We start from the raw sequence: 20780 nt of genomic DNA on the forward strand, positions 1-20780 counted from the left end.
GATGGCTGTCTGATCACTTGCAATATCTAGCAAAGGAACTTGACATCACTGGGGCACATCTGCTCATGCAGAGGTGCCTTCACATTTAATATACTGCACCCTGCCTTAGTGCTCTAAGGTCTGCTGTAGGGGTGATTTACATCTAGTATATACACAGGGAGTGTGTCATGTTGCATTTTTGGAATGGTTTGCACCATTTCAAGCAGCCTGCAATGGCAGTCTGCATGCAGTTTGTGTGAGGGTCCATTGGGGTGGCAGAATACATGCAGCAGCCCTTAGGAACCCTCTTTAGTACCCATGCCTTAGGTACCAGAGATACCCTTTACTAGGTACTTGCAGGTGTGCTAAAGTCCTTGCCAATTGGGTTACAAGTAGATACTTACCTTGGTTTAAGGGAAAATGTCCTAGCACCAGGGACTGGTTAACAGAGATCCAGTGCACTTTCAGTCCAAAAAACAGTACTAGGGCAAAAAGTGGGGGTGACCCTGTCTAAAAGCGCACTTTCTTACAAGACACTGGAACATTTTCTTTGTTTGTAGAATTACTATGCCCTCTGAAATGTTGATGTGTGCATGTTTTAAATTTCTGCCCTCTGTTAAAGTACAAATATATGTCCATGACCAAAAAAGCTCAAAATTGGATTTTATTTCTTTTAGTTAAACCACAACCACCCATCCTCCACGCAGAGAGGTATGTGAGCGGATATGGCCTTCAAACAGGGGAACTCAACACTGTGATTTATAACACCCACCCAAAACGAGCTTTCCCAGTGATGCTGGTTGAGAGTGTACCTTGGTATCTTAGATTATTCATCCATACCTTGACCATTACTACTAAAGGAAAGGACAACAAACCAAGTAAGAATCTAATTTCCTGTCTTATTGTGTTTTTTCCTACTAGTAATTATGTGTGTATTTTTTCGTTTTTTTAATTTGCTATTTGTCCCATACAGACCACTAGAAAATGAATAAGTGAAAAAAATTGGCTAACGGAACTTTATAGGCGGGATATGTGAAACGTGAGGAAGAACGATAAAGGATACTTAATACAAATACATTGGTAGAGTTGACAGAAAGGAAAGTTATGGCAATGCAAGTATACATTTGCCAAATTTATAAAAACTTGTCAGAAGGATTGGCTTTTGACATTTCTCAAAATTTGTAGATGTGTTGATGTCTTATTACTCAGAAGGCCCCATGCATTGTGTTCCATAGATTCACAAGATGCTGCATCTGTAGTGTTACTGGGCAACGGCATCTCTTGTGATTTTGTTTATCTGCGGTACCTTAGGTTTTGAGTGGGTGTATGATGTTAAATCGGTTTGCTGGGTTATTTGAGGCCATGTGATCAGTAAGCTTAGTTTATTACTCACAGTATTTTGAAAGTGATTCACTTCTAAATAGGGAGCTGAGAGGAAGCACTGCAGTGTGATAAGACTGCAAGGAGGTTCTTCTCTGATGAGTCAGGATACACTTAGCTTGGGGATGATGGTTTCTTTTGTATATCTTAATCCCTTTGTTCCTTTGCATTGCTTACATTTAGAAAAACATCAGGTACCCAGTTTTTTCTTTGAGGCACAATTCTCTACAAGGTCTGTTCACTTCCACCACTTGCGCCAGTGAGCGATGGAAAGTTGAGTTGGCCTTGGCTGAATTCCAAATGGCAAAGTGCTCTGATCTGTAACTCTGCTGACTTCACAAAGTTAAATTTGGCACAGGTCTTTTCTTTCTGTCCTTCGGGTATATTTCAGAACTCTCTGGCTCCTGCAAGGCTGCAGCTGCATGGGAAGGTGGCTTAGGCAGGTCTAGTGGGTACTGGCTGGCCAAGGCACACATTATCGACAAATTTCAAGTGCACATGACTGAAGCTGTATGACCCATGGTAAACCAGGCCACAAGCAGCCAAAAGTGGCACTGGAATTGGTGTTTTTAGGCAAGCATCATGGCTGAGGTTTTCTTTCAGTCTTGGGGTGTCACATGAGGTGCCCTAGCAAAGACTTGTCCTTTGTTTACATTTGCTACTCTGCCTGACTTTCTTGTGGTAGCGTACTCACCTGCTAGTTTCCACACCTATAAAAACCAGCTCAGGTTAAGTTTTGGGTACCGTGTCTTCAACACAGGTGCAGTCCACTAATCTTCCCAAGTTTCAAGTTTATTTTTATTTATGTTAAGGAACTCCGAGGAAGTCCACATAAAGTAGTAGAATATATGTATGCACTAAAATACAGATATACTGAAGATGGGGCGTGGCCAGCCGGGCAACATGGCGGACGCCACTTGCTAGAGCTCTGCCACTGAGGCCCCAACTTATCCTGCATTTCCCCGGATGGAGTGACCTGAGCTTACCAGTGCCAGGCGGAGGGGTTGCGGGATCGCCTGGGGACCCCATCGGTGTGTCCAAACCCGTGGGGCACGGCCGGGGAGCCGGGAACGTGCCACTGCCTGAGCGCCGCGGGCAAACGTGGCGAGGGCGCGAAGGTCGCCTGGATCTCGAAAAAGGGAGGAGGGGCCCTGACTCCGGCACCGCGGAAGCAGCGGAGGAACCCCGGCCGCAGCTGCGGGCTACGGAGCCCTCTGGGGAGGGACTGAGGACCGGGTGATTGATTGATCCGCTTAGCCGCTGGCAGGCTGGGAGCAGGAGCCCGGAGCGGCTCGCGCAGGGAGCCGGAAGGAGAGCAGCTGAGCGGCGGCATCGTTGTGGGCCGGAGCGAGCTGGGAAGGTGCAGACTTGGCCACTGGCGGGACCCCGGAGACGTGCGGCGGAGGGGGAGAGTCCCGCTGCTCCACAGACGGTCCGGTGCGAGTAGCGGCCAGACTGCTGCATACCCCCTGGGAGTGAGGCACACAATCTGAGACTCGCCGCTGGACCGCCCTCCAAAGACACAACAACGCGCTTTACTGAGGTGGGTGCGCTTGGGCCTGATAATCACTGGTTGCCACGTTACATTGACCATCCGGCGAGTGCAGAGAGCCTGGTGGGTTTGTGCGCCCCGCCGCCGCTGCTGCTGGTCCACCGTCGGGGGTGTTGATGCCCACTGCGCAGCAGCTCGCCATGGGCAGGCTGAGAGATAAGTCGCAGTCGAAGCTGCAGAGCCCGGGCGGCCCGACCCGCCACAAGCTCAGCAGCCGATGGAGATGGAGCCTGTATCAGCTCTGGCAGCCAAGTTGGACACGGTCTTGGCGGCGGTGGAGCGCATTGGAAATACCCTGGTACAAACCAAGACCTCCCTGGAAGCGCGACTCGACAAAGTCACCTCCGACTTCACGCTGCTGCATGCGGACCATCGCAAACTATCTGAGTCAGTTGCCGCGCAGCGCCAAACGGTCCATGAACTGCAGCCGGTGGTGCACAGCCATGCCTCTGCTTTGCAGGACCTAATTGACAGAGTTCATGTGTTGGAGGATCGTGCCGAAGACGCGGAAGTGCGTTTCCGGCGCAGCAACATTCGGGTAGTGGGTCTACCGGAGGGGGAAGAAGGGACGAGCCCCGAACACTACGTGGAAGACTGGCTGCGGGCTCTTCTGCCAGTTGGGACACTATCGCCACAATTTGTAGTGGAAAGGGCACATAGGGTGCCAGCGCAAGCCCAGAGGCCTGGAACTCGGCCCCGTCCGTTCCTATTTAAACTCCTCAACTATCGAGACCGCGATGCAGTGCTCCGCGAGACCCGGAAGATGGGAGACCTCAAAGTGGGCAACAGCGAAGTCTTGTTCTTCCCGGACTACACGGCGACAGTACAGAAGAGGCGTGGCTCGTACCTGGCAGTGAAGAAGCATCTGAGGGAGCTAGACCTGCCCTATTCGCTGCTCTTCCCCTCCCGCTTGAGAGTGATCACCAAGGAGGGCTCGCGCTTCTTCGAGGCCCCGTCAGAGGTTTGGGACTGGCTAGAGGAAACGGGACAATGGTCGGGGCCGCGACCGACAGGCCCAGATGAAGGTGGCTGACAGGAGCAGCGCTCCAGGAGGCGGCGGAGGAAGACGGGGACCCGGCGGAGCGCAGGCTTAGGACAGGCCGCCCCAAGCCCGGAGAAAATGCGACAGGAGGCCCTAGAGGCGGTTGCGACGCTGTGTGCAGGGAACACAGGCAACGGCCTGGACCATGGACAGTTGAGTGAAGCACAAGCCAGCGGTCCGTCGTCGCCGTCCACGGTGCTGTCGGATGATATTGTTATGCCTACGGTCACGCCCCAGACAGCGGACTTCATAGTGTGAACTGGGACGGACTTGGAACGACCAGATGTATTGTCGGAATTGAATGCACTGCATATTGTATCCTTTCATTGCTTGCCAGATGTGTTGCTAGCGCAGGTGGCGGGCCCCTGATGCCAGGCGCGTGCCACACTGCAGGCGCCTAGCCGTGCCCGGCGGGGGGAGGAGTTGGGCGCTCAGCGCATGCACCACCCCATGGGCTACCCAGGGCCGATCTGGCGTGAACCACCGATTGATAACTTCATGAACACCTCCACAAGTTTGAGGGCCCTGGGTGAGGGAGTAGTACGATAAGCTACTGACTGCACGCTTCCCCACACGCACTCACATCGAGGACACGTTGCCTTGAAGAGCACTTACCTATTAGGTTTGGAAGTTTGCCCCGTTGGGAAACCGCCCGTTGAGTTACCATGTTTATATTAGTTCACATATTTCAGGAGCGACACTTAGCGAACACCCAGCACAAGCCCGACCCCCGGCCCGGCGGGTCGACCCCCCCAACCCCCCAGATGGCTACACTACAACACACGCCATGGCGAACACCACCATTGTGACGTGGAATGTCCGCGGCATGCATACCCCGTCGCGTAGATACTCGATATTCGCTTATATGCAGCGACACCGGGTGGGGATTGCGCTCCTCCAGGAAATGCATATGTCCCAGGTGGAGCTGGACAGGCTCTGCAGGCGCTGGAGGGGGCAGATACATGGCACTACTTACTCCTCGCAAGCGCGTGGTACCCTGATATGGGTGAGAGCTGGCGTCCGCTTTACATACACTGACGCGCAAGTAGACACTGACCGGAGGTAATCTTTTGTTAGGGGGAAGCTTAATGGGCAGGAGATACTGCTGGGTTCCATCTATGCCCCCAACACAGACCAACCCGCTTTCCTGGCGTCCCTCAACCCTGTCCTCCAGAGATATGCGGGCCTTCCCTGGCTGCTAGGTGGCGACTTTAACATGGTTTTAGACACGCACCTAGACCGCTCCTTTCCACCCCTGCGCACAGCGGCAGCGACATCAACAGCACAGGCCTTTAGTACCTGGTTAGTACACTGGGACATACATGATCTTTGGCGCACACAACACCCTGCGGACAAAATATACTCGTATTATTCGGCTGTGCACGGCCTCCACGTTCGCCTGGACCGCATAGTGGGTTCCCAGTCCCTACTCCCGCTACTGTCCAAGACTGAGTACTTAGGAAGGACACACTCAGACCACAATCCCCTCTACTTTCAGCTCAACTGAGAGGCGGATAGACCCCCGGTGCCCACCTGGCCACTACAGCCTGCAGCGTTAGAGGACGCTGAATTTAGGTCATCCCTGGGCACAGCCATCCTTTCTTATTTTGAAGATAATGAAGGCACAGCGAGCGGTCCGGGGGTGGAGTGGGACGCCCACAAGGTGACTATCCGCGGGCACTGCCTGGGTGCCACGTGGAATATCCGCACGCAGGTGTCTGAGTCCCTAACCCGTATCGAATCTGAGCTTCTGCACTATGAAAGAGAGGGAGAGGGTGCCGGCGAGCACGCGCGTACACTGGGGGAGCTTGGTGGTGAGCACGCGGTCCTACTTGAACAGCTGAGGTGCCACAACTAAGCGGCCCACACGGCCAGAACACACTCACAGGCGGACAGGGCTGGCCGCTTGCTAGCTTGGCTGGTCCGAAAAGCAGACCGCATGGCTCCGATTGGCGCCATCCGATCAAACGATGGGTCGGTGGTGTACACGCAGCGCGAAATCCACCGGGCGCTGACGGACCACTACCGGGAGCTCTACAGGTCGCACAGTACCGGCCACACACACAGGCTGACCGGGTTTTTGGACTCGGTCACCCTGCCTACTATTGAGGACAGCCAAAATGAGGAACTCGGTGCGCCGCTGTCCTTGGAGGAAGTGGGGGACGCAATCCGAGCGCTGGCGTCCGGAAAGACGCCGGGCCGGACGGCCTTCCGGCTGAATATTACAAAGCACACAGCGATATCCTGGCGCCTCAGCTCCTCAGGATGTATAGGGCGTCCGTGGACGCCGGCCGGCTCCCACCTTCCCTGAGGGAAGCGTTTCTAGTGTCCCTACCCAAGCCAGACAGAGATCCCATGTCCTTAGGCACCTACCGCCCGCTGGCGATGCTGAACACCGATTACAAGGTGTTCGCCAAGCTCCTTGCAGAGCGACTGGCACCGGTGGTCCCGCATTTAGTGCACCCGGATCAGAATGGTTTCGTACCAGCAAGGTCCACATCCCTGAACCTCAGGAGGTACTTCCGGGTAGCTGCGGAGGCAACGTCGGCCTGGCCCAGGGCGGGATGTCCGGTGCTAGACTTAACAAAGGCTTTTGACTGCCTGGAGTGGGGATACCTGTCGGCAGTGCTGGTGGCGTATGGGTTAGACGACCATTTCCTGCAGATGGTGGGGCTTCTGTACAACAACCCTGTGGTCCGTGTTCGGATGGGACCGTGTGTCTCTGAGGCGGTGGCGGTGGGTAGAGGTACCCGGCAGGGTTGCCCCCTGTCGCCGCTCCTCTTCGCCTACGGCAATAGAGCCCTTGGCTGCGGCCAAGAGACAGCACCTGGCGGATGGTATCCCGCTGGGCGACGGGGTTCATCAAGTGTCGCTGTACGCTGATGATTTACTGGTCTTTGTCCGGGACGTGAGTCACATACCGGACTCACTGGCCTCATTACTGAGCCGTTTCGCCGACCTCTCGGGGCTCCGAGTCAATGCGGGCAAGTCGTGCCTCTATGCGTTTAGAGAGGGCGTGACGGACCCGGAGTACAGTCTCCACGGCACAAGAGTCCAATGGCAGGAGGCTACGTTTAAATATCTGGGGATCCAGATTTACCGCCAGCAGATAGACCTGCTAGACGGGAACCTGGGAAGAGCAGTGACGGCGCTCCGGGCCCAGATAAGCTTCTGGTCTACACCTCCGCTGTCGCCCACAGTCAGAGTGGCCCTCGCTAAAATGGTGATGCTTCCTCGCCTCCTCTACTACTTCGCGAACCTCCCACTCTTCCTGCCCGCGTCCTTCTTCTTTAATCTCAATAGGATTTTACGAGACTTTGTCTGGGGTGCATTTCGGCACCGCCTCGCGCTTGGGATATTGTTTTTGCCCACGGACAGGAGCGGGCTAGCGGCTCCCTGCTTTGAACACTATTACTTGGCGGCACAGCTCCAATGGGTCGCCCGCTGGCTGGCGGACAGGGGAAGAGAGGATACCGCTACAGCTGACCCATCGTATACACTGGAGCGGATCATTGCGCTATTTCATCCACTGGCGGTGCCAACGCACCCCACCCCACTACTGTTGGCGGTAGCATTCAAATGCTTCCGCAGGGCACTGTACCTCACGAGAGGGGTGCGCTCTTATGCGCCTGCTGTGCCCCTGGAAGGTTCGCCCGGCGGTGGGGGGACGCTCACGCACTCCATGTTAGAGCAATGGCATGCGATGGATGTCCAGACACTGGGCGACCTGTACCAGGATGGAGTATTGATACCCTATGAGACGCTAGTCGCGGACGCTGGGCTCCCCCCCGGGGGCTTCCTAATGCACAGGTCCCTAACGGTGCACATGGCGGCTAAATGGGGCGATGTCGCGGAAGAACCGGCACAACATTTGACGATGCAGTACCTGCACGTTATGGGCAGGGGCAGGCACTTAGTCACATGGTTTGCTGCGTCCCTACGGGCACATACAGAGCAGGACCTAACCCCACTACGGGTGAAATGGGAGAGAGACATGGGACCAGCGTTCGCAGACAGAGAAAGGGAAAAGATTCTAAAAAGCCCGGTCCGCATCCCCAGAAATGCGAGGTTCAGCCAAATCCAAGTATACATAGTGCACAGGGCCTACCTGACCCCAGAACTAATAAATAAATACTTCCACAGAGCGGACGCATCTTGCCCCAGATGCGGGGAAGTGAACGCAGAACTTCTTCACATTCTGTGGCATTGTCCGTGCCTCTGCACCTACTGGAGGGACATTCATGCACTACTTACACGGAGCACAGGCCGCACCATCCCTTGCAATTAGCCTGAGTGTCTCCTACACCACTTCAAAAGGCCGCCCAGGGACAAGGCGTCGTCCAGATTCCTCGACTTAGGAATGGTGACGGCAGTCCGTCTCCTCACCAAGAGATGGAAGGCGAGGGACCCACCCGCCACGAGGGCGTGGATCCTGTCATTCTCGTCATGGGCTCATGCGGAATGGACAGCCATCCGGAGGGAGGAAACTATGGGTCTCCGTAAGGAGCCTATAGCAGAGAGATGGGAACACATGCTAAACACTATGCTGGAGACTGGAGCTGCTGTGGAGGAAGGGGCGGCGGGGACCTAAACTGACGCCACAAGCGGGAGGGGCGGGGGAGCTGGCAACACCATGGCAGACATTACCCTTAGGTGCAATGCGCGACACGGCGGGGATGCAACGCCTGGTGAAGAATCTTGCGGGTCACCTGGGTGGGAGCGGAGGAGGCGGGGGGGGGGTCTGGGCTGGTGGGGCTGAGTGCTGGGGCGAACGGCAATGTAACCTGGCAATAGTGTCATAGTTAGTTGTTTTGTTCTATTGCACATGCTAATCATTTGGGGCTGGGATGGATATGCAATGCTTGTCCTTCTCCTTATAAAGAGGTGAAGAGCTGACTCCTGTTTTCTATTCGGCAGGCACACCCGGGCATTGGTGTCCTGCTCAAAACCACTTTAATTGCACTGTCATGCTGCCTCCGATGAATCATACTGTTGATGTCTTAATCCCTGTGAATGACTGAAGAGCAATTCTGATTGTAAAGCAGTGCCTTTTGTATTTTTGAATTTACAAATACCAATAAACAGATTTAATTAAAAAAAATAAGAGATATACTGAAAATGCAACTTTAAGTTCAAAAGTGCATAGAAGCTACCTCAACAGTGGGCGCAGCAAACACATAAAATATCCAATATTTAAAATTGCATGTTAAACAATTTTCCAGTATACTACAGGGTATTGCACTTAATGCCCACCATTGCAAAATATGCAAACATTATCAAATAAATACATTATATAAGAACACAGTAGCAGCAGCAGAACCAGGAATATGGGTCAATAAAAAAAGGATATTGCACTTAAAGGTACATAAAGTGATTATAGTGCTGCAAGTGCAAAATTTACCAACTCTATATAATGAATACAATATATAAAATACATTAGCAGCAGCAAGAGCAAGATGTAGGTGACTAAGGGAGGCAGCAATCCAGCTAGAGAATCATACACAACCACAGTCACATTCAGACTAAAACATAATTTATGCAGCTTTAAAAAGCACTTTACAAAGTTAATAATTCTGTAACAAAACATTTCATTCGACACAGGCTTCCATCACATTTAAGAAAAACATTTAGAAACATTAATCAGTTCTGTTCCATACAGCAGAGAGGCTGGGATCTTAGCTCGGTAAACCTCTAATAAAAGTGCAAAATGCCTTCTACCAGTAGCCTTATAAAAGGGTACCAACATTAAGCCTGAAAATTGGCTTCATATGTGTTATTTTCTTTGTGGCCGTTTTCACTTAAGTTTCTTCACACTATCTTCCCCAAAAAGGCATAAGGCTTCACTATCTCTAGCTTTGGAACACCTAAGGACTATATAAAATTGCCATTTTTCCGCTTTTGCCTCCCGTGAAAGCTTATAACTTTACTTTTAGATACATTACTTTTTACTTTTAGATGCATTAATCTTTAAATAGTGGGCATCAGCAAATTGTTTTAGAGCCAGCAGATGCCTATTGAGCCCTTTCGGGGTAAGATCAAAAATTATTATATATGGGGGTGCTAGTGAGCCCACTGCAAGATGGCCACACTGTGGAAAAGTAAATTTTGTCATGTTCTGTGTCACTACGTGTCATCCATCATATGTTATGTGTGCATGACCAATATGCATATGTTATTCCCCATGTCCGATTCAAGACGCAATTATAGTTGTGTCCTCCTCTAGTATGCCAGTTTCCAGTCCTCGTGAATACTACGAATATCAGGCCTATGTAAAGCTACGTTGCCACGTTTCTCAGTGTGCACGTTATTTCATTATAAAGTCCCCGTTTCCAGGCCTTAACAGGGCCCGGACATCAGATTCAGCTCCTGTCTCCTGAGCCTCGCTGAGGAGCGATCCAGCCCCCACCTGTATCCTCGACCTTTCACTTACTTCCTGCCTCGCAGTGCCCGGTGCAGCCTGGCTCTGCCTCTGAGTCTGCCAAGACTATGTTATGATTCCAGCTATCAGTTTAGTCCTCCTTCTCTGCATTCCTAAGCTACTGAACTGCATCAATAGTTTCCGTCATTATCTAGCCTATGCGGCTCCATGTTAAGAGAAATACTGTATTTAATGGTCATTTAATATTCTTCATCACGCACTACATGTAGAATAAATGCATGCTCTAGTCTTAGAGTCAATTAGCTTTTCCCCTCATGACTTCTAGTTTATATCAACATGTTCCCTAAACATCAGATACTAGATAGGGTTTAGGTACATGTCGCTCCGACCCTCCAGACTTCAGTCTCTGCTCCTAGCACAGAGTTCATAGCCCCCAGCTTCTCCTTGTAACACGTCATTGCCAGTTTGCGCGCACCACCAGGTTAGAGGTCCCGGCTCCTTAGGTAGCCCCCTCCATGGTTTCCGCCCCATTCATGACATATTCTGTTACGTTTGCATCACATGTCTGAGTTACACCTTCTTTTTACTCTTATCTTTCGCGACTGCTACGCGTCACGCCTTCTGCTCCACCCACTGCTACGCCTACTGCAATGTAATGCTATGTGTTTGCGTTATGTATATATGCTCATGTATTGTTATTAAAAGTTAGCGCGCTCATCCCAGATCCAGCCCCAGCAGCTGCTGGGCCCTGTCATCCTATTCCTATGCAGGTTGTCCTGTTCCTGTCCTTATGCTGTATTAAACCTGCAAAACTCCTACTACCTCGAATTTTGACTCTTATTTATTGAGCTATCTGTTATTCATTCATTCATTCAAAAATAGATCCGGTATTATTTATTTATATACCACATAATGGCGCCCGAACAGGGACTTGCCCTTTCCCCACGCGTCGGTGAAGCCACGCCGACCCCCTGACCCTCTGCAGTCGTGACGGAACTCTTCTGCGCAGTGGCAGATATTTCTGCTCAAGTATCCCTCAGGCCCACGGAGGAGACGGAGGAGACGGAGGAGGCGGTCCAGCATCCAGACGAGACGGTGGAGGAACGCGGCGAGTCCCGACCAGAGCCCAAGCCAAGAGTCCAAGGTCCGAGGTATCCGGAGGTCCACCCGTAACTGAAGTCCGAAGTCCGAAGTTCGTCGTCATCGTCGTAGCAGTCCAGTCCGAGGCCTTCCGTTCTTGCTGCCCGGTGAGTACCGTTACTGGGGTGGTATCTAGACAGGGTCAATTTAATTGACTCTGGTCTGTGGGTTGGTGGTACACAGTCCCACAAAACGAAGTGTTCACTTCGGTGGATACGGGTCCTGACGTGTCTCTTTAAGAGACCGGTAAGTTTCGTACTGTTTCAGCAGTGCATCTAGTTTCTGTTCTAGTCAGTTCTGTTCTCGAGAAATTTCAAGTGTTCTGTTCACGGTATTTTCAGGTAGTTTTCTGTTCGAACTGTTATTTTTAAATGTTCTTCATGTATTTTAATGTTGTGGTATGAGTGCGACGTGATTTCGTGTTTTCATTGTGTATTGTATTTTGTCCAGATTAGAGTCCAGTCATGCCGCTCTTCTCAAAGTTACGTCAGTTAAAAACTAGAAAGGGTCTGCTGGAAGCAGCAGTTCCCGTCCCGCCTAGGGACAGTCCAGGTCATTTTATGTATCAGAAACATGGCATAAGTGCCATATTGTATCTAGATTTATGGGTAGAGTATACCAAACAGTTAGAAGAAAAGTATAGATGGCCCGTATCGGGTACATGGGATGCCAAGTGCATCATGCGAGTAGAGGAGGCATTATGGAAAAAGAAAGCCAGACAGTCGCAGAAAGATGCCATCGAGTTATGGCGCAAAGAAGCTCATAAGAGAACCGAAAAAGAAATCAGAAAGTCAGAACTAAGTAGAGAATCCCAAGAACGAGCCCAAGAAAGAGAATTGATCGAGATAGGTGAACAAGTCAAAACTGAACAGAGAGACAGACAGAGGCATGCCCTTACTAAGGGTATGTATCCTCTTCTTGCCGAAGGCTTGCCAAAAGCGACCCCGGAGGCATCCAGTAATTTCCCGCCACCATTAGTTCCGACCAAACTACGTCACAAACCGACCGCAGCTGATATTTTTATTTCGTCCTATCTGGACGACACAGTCCCAGAATATGCAAATCCTGTTCGCGCTCCGCCAGTCCCTGTAAATCAGGTAATTCCTGCTCCTCCAGACACCGGGGTGCCCTTAACAGCCCCCCCGGGTCAGCCCGCCATACAATTCCAGCCCACGTTACAATTACCGACCCTGCCAGGACGGAAAGCATCAGTTGATGATTCCAGTTTAGGGGCCGCAGGAGGAGGTCTTCCTCAAACTCCGCCGCCATACAAGCGTTTATCAGCACTCGAATTACATGCTCAAGCATCACAGCGTACTCCTAAGAGTAATAAGTCTGTTGCAGAGATCAGGCAAACCCTTGGCGAATGTGTCTATGACCCAGTTCCAGGCGAGTTTAATATGGTTTTATATTCCGTACGCGTAAGGAGAGTGACCGAGTATCTAGTCACCCTGCCGAATATGAAAGAAGATCTAGACAGGATATATCGTTTCATCCGAACAGGGGATGACCCACAAAGTATTAGTCATGCCATGTCTCAAAGGAAAGCCGAGATTCAGCGCATGATATTAAAGTTCTTAATTAATTGTCTAATAAGGGAACAAGATTACCCGTCTAAAGACCCGGAAGAAATGAAAACTCTAACAAAGTGGAGTGATAATATAGCCGAAGGAAAGCACAATACCATTGGTGCCATGGAAAGTATGTACAAGAAAATTCGTAGAGAGATAATAAAGATACACGAACAGCGTAAAGCCGCACAAGTAAGCGAGAAAGAAAGTATCTCTGATCCTGAAGAGGAAGACGACGAGAATACTGCCAGAATAGCGTATGTAGGAAAACCTAGATTTCCAGATCGCCATTTACGTCTAGAACACAAGTCTATTTTCCATCATCCAGCACCAGAACAAGGTTCCCTAGAACAAGTATTTCAAGCTACCGATCACATTCTGAAATCACGAATCGGTTATAGTGAGTTAAGTACTATGCATGAACAGGAACTAGCCCGATCAGCAGTCCGATGGATTACTGATTCTACCACTTTTCCAGACGAAATAGTGGCACAAATGTTTCTGAAAATGCCCCCAGCCGAGCAGCGACTGGTGGGTATGTATATGATTCAGCACCTCATTACTCTGTATGAGGGTCAGCATTCTGATCCAGGCCCGTTACATGATATCCTGAACGAGTTACTCCAGTACAAATGGAGAGGTCTAGGTACCGATTTAATTAGTGTCATTTTAGAACAACGTCATAAATATAGAACATTCTTGAACCCGCATTTTGTTCATGTCTCACCCCCAGAAAGTAAATCATTCCACATAGACAGACAGAATCCGTTACGAGAAGTCCACCCAGTCAGAGGAGCGGGTGGCGAAATGCAGCGAGTGTTTGTATACACTCCGATCACAAAGATGGAACTTCTCGAGATGAAGAAATTAATTCCCTGTCATGACAAAGATCCAGCAGGGTTCCATAGAGAATTAAAAGACATGCTCCGTATGGGAGAATACACTTACCCAGATATCATTAAAATGTTAAAGGTTCTGCTACCCGCCGGGGTGTATGAAAAGCTCAAGGAAAAAGAATGGGAGGTGGGAGAGAAAAAGATAGATTGGGCAGTCCTAGAAGCAGAAGATAAGATACGTGTACCAGGTACTGGTCTTGGAGAGAAATGTAAAGAATTACCAGAATTATTGATTCAAGTTTTACCCAGATTATTAACAACGAAAAAGGAAGACTGGGATGCAATCTCAGCCTGTAAACAGAAACAAGATGAAGATATTAGTGATTTTTATTCTAGGTTTGAAAAATGTTTCAGTATCAACAGTGGCCTCAAGACAAGTAGTGAGTCATACCCTCACCTTTTCGTTACTAAATTAGTCGAGAATTCAAGCCCACAAGTTAAAAATCGAGTTTTGAAAGTCGAAAGCACCTGGCAAGCTAATACTCCGTCCCAGATGCTCCAGATGCTCCAGTATCACCAGAATAGAATCAGAGAAGAGCAAGAACACGAGAGAAAACGTATGAAAGACACGAAAATGAAAGTACTAGTTGCACAATCTGTTCCTCAAGACAGTCAGAAGAGGGGTCCGAATCAAGCCAGTCATCCTGCAGCACCCGTTAAAGGGAACTGCAATTATTGTAAACAGCCAGGTCATTTTATAAATGAGTGTGCAGTTCTGAAACGCAACATAGCTACTGGTAAGACTAAAGAAAGACCACGTCCGCCTAGACAAGAACAAGTTTCACAGACTCCTCAGTCACAGAATGCACCACAGACAGTTACAGCACCGCAGCCTATTGCTGCAACACAGTATGTCACATCGCAGATGTACCAGTATGCACAGTCTGAGTATCCAGAGTACCAGCCATATTCATGAAACAGCCTAGAGAGGGAGGTAGGCTTGCCTCTCATCGAGATACCTGTAGATCAAGAAGGTCCCTATGTTCACAGTCAAGTATTAGGGAAAGACAGAAAGTTTTTGATTGATACAGGGGCAAGTAGGACCACAATTAGTCATGCCGAAGTTCCAGGGGCTCCGCTCTCAGGCTCAAGAAATGTTTCCCTTGGATTTTCAGGAAAGCCTATCGTTAATGAGATTTCAAAGCCAGTCACTCTAGAAGTAGGTCCATTGTCCCGCACTACTGATCTGTTACTTACTAAATCATGTCCAGAAAATCTATTAGGCATTAAAACACTGAAAGAGTTAGGTGCAGTTATATGTTGTTCCCCAGAGGGAATACGTCTGTTCCTACGTGACTTTAAGGGTCACTATGTATTACGAGATTTTGATCCCAGACTGTCTAAAGTTCCGCAGCATTTATGGGCGCAAGGTCCAACTGATGTAGGTTATATGCAAATCACACCCCATCGTGTGACTCTCAAACCAGGTGTAGTGTTACCACGAATCAGACAGTACAGATTGCCACCTGAGGCTGTAGCAGCCTTATCCAAAATTATTGACGAGCTCATGGCTCAAGGAGTAGTTGTAGAAACTGACTCCAATGTATGCAATTCTCCGATCATTCCAGTCATGAAACGTACTGATCCAAATGCACCCCCAGTATATCGATTAGTGATTGATTTACGAGAGCTTAACAAATGTATTATCCCTCAGTACCCAGTTGTCCCAGATATCTCTTCCCTATTGACAGCCATTGATTCCGAAGCCACGTTCTTCACTGTCATAGACCTCAAGAATGCATTTTTTAGTGTTCCCATTCATCCAGACAGCCAGTTTCTTTTCGGATTCTGTTTAAATGGAAGGAGCTATATGTTTACACGCGCTCCTCAAGGTTTCACAGAAAGTCCTAGTATTTACAGTCAAGCACTTAAGAGACAACTAGATAATATTCACATGCCAACTGACACTGCCCTGCTCCAGTATGTCGATGATCTACTGATCACAGCTCGTTCCGAACGTGACTGCGAGCGAGCGTCACTGACGGTTCTGTATTTCCTAGCCGAGATGGGGCACAAGGTGTCCCCTTCGAAGCTTCAATTCTGTGTCCAGCAAGTGGTCTACTTAGGACACTTACTGTCCAAGAGGGGTAGGCAGTTGACACCAGATCGTATCCAGTTAATAGCGAGTCTTCCTCAGCCCAAGACCCAGAAGGAGGTACGTGCTTTTATCGGCCTCACTTCTTATTGCAGACAATGGATTCCTCAGTATGCATTTCTAGCCAAGCCACTGATACAGTTAACGACACAGGAGGCAGCCGTATCGACTGTTCTCCCTTGGACATCTGAACATACACTTAGTTTCAACGAGTTAAAGAAAGCTTTATGCCAAGCTCCAGTTCTAGCCACACCGAACTACAGTAAGCCTTTTACACTTTTCGTCACAGAACGTGAAGGTACAGCATTATCTGTTCTCACACAAGATCAAGCAGGACAATACAAGCCCTGTGCTTATTTTTCTAGCACACTAGATCCAGTCGCCCAGGCTCTGCCTGCGTGCCTCAAGTCAGTTGCAGCCACAGCACTAGCTATCAGACAAAGTGATTCCATAGTTTTAGGACATACCTTGACAGTACAAGTCCCACACTCCGTGGAAGTTCTTTTAAACCGAACACAAACACAGCACTTGACAATTGCACGTTTAACAGGTTATGAATTGACACTGTTTCAGCCACACATAGAAATTAGACGCTGCAACATCCTGAATCCTGCTACACTGTTACCATCAGTTAATTCAAATCCAGCCACACATGATTGCGTGGAAGTAGTTAACATTACGACAAAGCCAAGACAAGATCTGACAGATATTCCGTTACCAGACCCTGACCTGACACTTTATGTGGATGGTTCATGTATGAGGACTAGTACAGGAGAACTAGTAGCCGCGTATGCAGTGACTACTGACACCGAAGTTATTGAGACACACCGTATTGATACCCTGTCCGCTCAAGCAGCAGAGCTAGTTGCTCTGACACAAGCCTGTATACACGCCAAGAACCTGAAAGTTAATGTTTACACAGATTCACGTTACGCATTTGGAGTTGTACACGACTTTGGAGTGCTCTGGCAGGAGAGAGGTTTCATGACTTCTCATGGAACCAAGATTCAGCATGGTTTCCTTATTCAAGCTCTGTTAGATGCCATACATTTACCGTCATCCATTGCTATCATGAAATGCAAAGCACATACGAAAGTTACTGACATTATTTCTCAAGGTAATGATCTAGCAGATCGCACAGCCAAGCTTACAGCACAGACTCCAGACATTCCAGTTAACATGACACACACTCCAGATCCGACTACATGTATGACAGTTAAGGACCCTACTCAAGATGTCATAGATATCCAATTACATGCTACTCCCGATGAAATCAAGAAATGGTCTGAACAAGGAGGGGTCCAGACAGATCAAGGATGGTTAACAAAGGGTAGGACCGCATGGTTTCTCCCCGACTCTATGGTTCAAGTCATCATTAATACCGCACATAGTCCAGCACATTTAGGAGAAAAAGCAATGTTGGACAGTATCCAGAACATTTGGTTCAACAAGCATTTACGAGCTGCAGCCAAGCAGAAAGTCCGTACCTGTATAATATGCTGTCAGTTTAATCCAGGTAAAAGTGTCCCGGTGGAACAAGGGGGATTCCAGCCTCCTGACCACCCTTTTGAAGTCCTCCAGATGGATTATATTCAGATGGAGCGATGTCGAGGTTTCAAGTATGTCCTTGTAGTTGTATGCGCTTTGTCCAGATGGACAGAAGCATATCCAGTCCCAGATTACACAGCCGCGACCACTGCCAAGCAGTTGGTTCGTGAATTCTTCCCTCGATATGGACTCCCTAGAGTCGTATATTCTGATAACGGTCAGCCATTCTCATCTGAACTGATGAAGCACGTTTCCCTGTTGTTGGGGTACCAGTGGAAGTTTCATTGTGTACGCCATCCTGAAGCAGCCGGTCTAGTCGAGAGACATAATCAGACTCTGAAAATCCGAATTGCCAAAATATGTAAAGATAAGGGTGTGGACTGGCTAGTAGCTCTGCCAGTTGCTTTGTTTTATATGCGCATGGTCGCACATTCCAGATCAGGTCTGTCCCCGTATGAGGTCGTATTCGGCCGCCCCCCTAACATGTGGGGTACTCCTAGACCCCGAAGTATTACTGATGTTTCATGTAATATGCTGACAGATTACCTAGCTTCCTTGATGTCTGCCCTCAACTCATGTCGTTCACAGGTTGCCGCCGCATTTCCAGACAATACCGAGGTGGCACCGCATGAGATCGTTCCAGGTTCGTTGGTGCTCGTCCGGAACTTTGACAGATCAAGTCCGCTGGAGCCACGTTGGAAGGAGCCCCGTCAGGTCCTCCTCACCACCCGTACAGCTGTGAAATTGGAAGGACGCCGCGGCTGGGTGCACCTTTCGCACGTCAAGAAATTCTACGGATTGAAGCCGGTCTCTAAGAACATTTCCCAGGATATCAAAACATTGTTCCTAAGGACTGTCCCGCAAATGACATTGATACAACCCCTCCCTTGTTAGAGAAAACTCCGCAGCAGGAGTATAAACAGAAACTCCGGTCTAGTAAAATAAGTCAGTCAGTTTGATTGTCTAAGTCCTCCCCTAGGTGAAACGGTTAGACTGTTTCTGACATGTATAAAATAGACCCCCATAGTGAGAGAGTTAGTCAAAACTCAATCCGATGTATCGTTTTTCTAAGTTTCATATTATTTCTCAGCATAATGATTTCCTGCACTAGTTACGCATTTTTTCTGTGTTTTCCAGTTCCTCATGTAAATAAGCCTTCTAATGTTACAGTAGAACACACGTTTAGTGATCTGCCCCCTCATGAACTGTCCTACCGCCTCGCTATGCGCAATAACTCATTTATCCGCATGTTGCATTATTCACACCAGACCAGCAATGCCACTAATTGTTGGGTGTGTGGTCGACTCCCCCCTTTCCAGACCCCGAAGGGAGTTCTGCCACTTTTTCCTTATCCATTTTCACATAATGGTTCGTGTGGAGCATGGTCCACGTTAACGTCATCCTCAACAGATATGTCTTTTCTTAACAGTACATGTTTCCCAGACAAGCAAGGTCTCCCCCACAGAACAGGTTTAGATCTAGAAAATGAAGTGTACAATTTAGGTAATTATTCGTCGAATTTTATGGTCCTGAATGTTCAGTCTGATACTACTCCAGACTCACCTGCTATTTCAGTATTACCAGTCAAAGGCGAATTATGTGTCCGAAATAATGGTTCTGTACACGTAGGACATAGTGATTGTATTACTATTATCAAGTATAGTGACAGTGGGAAATCTATTTTTAAAGCTTCACGTCATTCTTATTTTGTTTGTGGTCAAACCGCATATGTTCGTCTGCCCCTCGATTGGGAGGGAACCTGTTACATTGCCTTCCTACTGCCACCTGTTTTCCTAGCCCCACCTGACTACCATAGGAATTCCTACCTAGTACATACTAGACACAAGAGAAACCTCCCGATTGTCGATTATACTGAAACTGCTGCAGAGCAATTCATTGATATCGATAAAGGTGTGTTCCCTTATTTAGGTACAGTTGTAAATAGTAAGCTAATCCGTAGGTTAACAAGAACCCTTGAAGCTGTAGTAGATGAGACTGCCTCCGCTCTAGGTAACTTAACCGAAGAGCAATCCTTTATGAGAATTGTTGTGCTCCAGAATCGTCTCGTCCTTGACGTCATACTGGCCGATAGGGGCGGGGCCTGTAGAGTCATCGGATCCAGTTGCTGCATTTTCATTCCAAATAACGCGCCGTCTGTTTATTCAGCTATAACCAGACTCCATAAAATTGCCCATCTGTTACACCAAGATCCAGGCACCTGGACATGGTCCGGTTGGTTCTGGAATATAATTTCCGCCTGGGGATGGAAAGTCCTGTCCTTTCTAGGTATCGCAGTAGCGATCATATTCAGCTGCTGCCTCTGTATACAATGTGGCCCTGCGATTTGCGGCATGTGTGCTACCTCTTGTATTCCTAGTCCCAAGCCCCGTTCTAAATCCCGTTCCAAGACAATTCGAGATGAACAAATGGTACTGTATGAAATGATAGACGGTATCATGAATATTGATGTTTCCTGATGGAAACGTAGTGACAAGGAGGGAATGTGGAAAAGTAAATTTTGTCATGTTCTGTGTCACTACGTGTCATCCATCATATGTTATGTGTGCATGACCAATATGCATATGTTATTCCCCATGTCCGATTCAAGACGCAATTATAGTTGTGTCCTCCTCTAGTATGCCAGTTTCCAGTCCTCGTGAATACTACGAATATCAGGCCTATGTAAAGCTACGTTGCCACGTTTCTCAGTGTGCACGTTATTTCATTATAAAGTCCCCGTTTCCAGGCCTTAACAGGGCCCGGACATCAGATTCAGCTCCTGTCTCCTGAGCCTCGCTGAGGAGCGATCCAGCCCCCACCTGTATCCTCGACCTTTCACTTACTTCCTGCCTCGCAGTGCCCGGTGCAGCCTGGCTCTGCCTCTGAGTCTGCCAAGACTATGTTATGATTCCAGCTATCAGTTTAGTCCTCCTTCTCTGCATTCCTAAGCTACTGAACTGCATCAATAGTTTCCGTCATTATCTAGCCTATGCGGCTCCATGTTAAGAGAAATACTGTATTTAATGGTCATTTAATATTCTTCATCACGCACTACATGTAGAATAAATGCATGCTCTAGTCTTAGAGTCAATTAGCTTTTCCCCTCATGACTTCTAGTTTATATCAACATGTTCCCTAAACATCAGATACTAGATAGGGTTTAGGTACATGTCGCTCCGACCCTCCAGACTTCAGTCT

General features: G+C 48.8%; 1 protein-coding gene across 1 annotated transcript in view; it reads left to right on the forward strand.

Moving 5' to 3' along the window:
* The window catches only part of PIGT (phosphatidylinositol glycan anchor biosynthesis class T), a 353955-nt gene that overhangs the window by 230585 nt on the left and 102590 nt on the right, over positions 1–20780 (forward strand). The window contains exon 9 of the mRNA XM_078652267.1: positions 657–857. Within this exon, the coding sequence (XP_078508393.1) occupies positions 657–857 (201 nt within the window). The remainder of the gene's footprint in view (positions 1–656; positions 858–20780) is intronic.

This window comes from Lissotriton helveticus, chromosome 7 (assembly GCF_964261635.1).
Source record: "Lissotriton helveticus chromosome 7, aLisHel1.1, whole genome shotgun sequence".
NCBI lineage: Eukaryota > Metazoa > Chordata > Amphibia > Caudata > Salamandridae > Lissotriton > Lissotriton helveticus.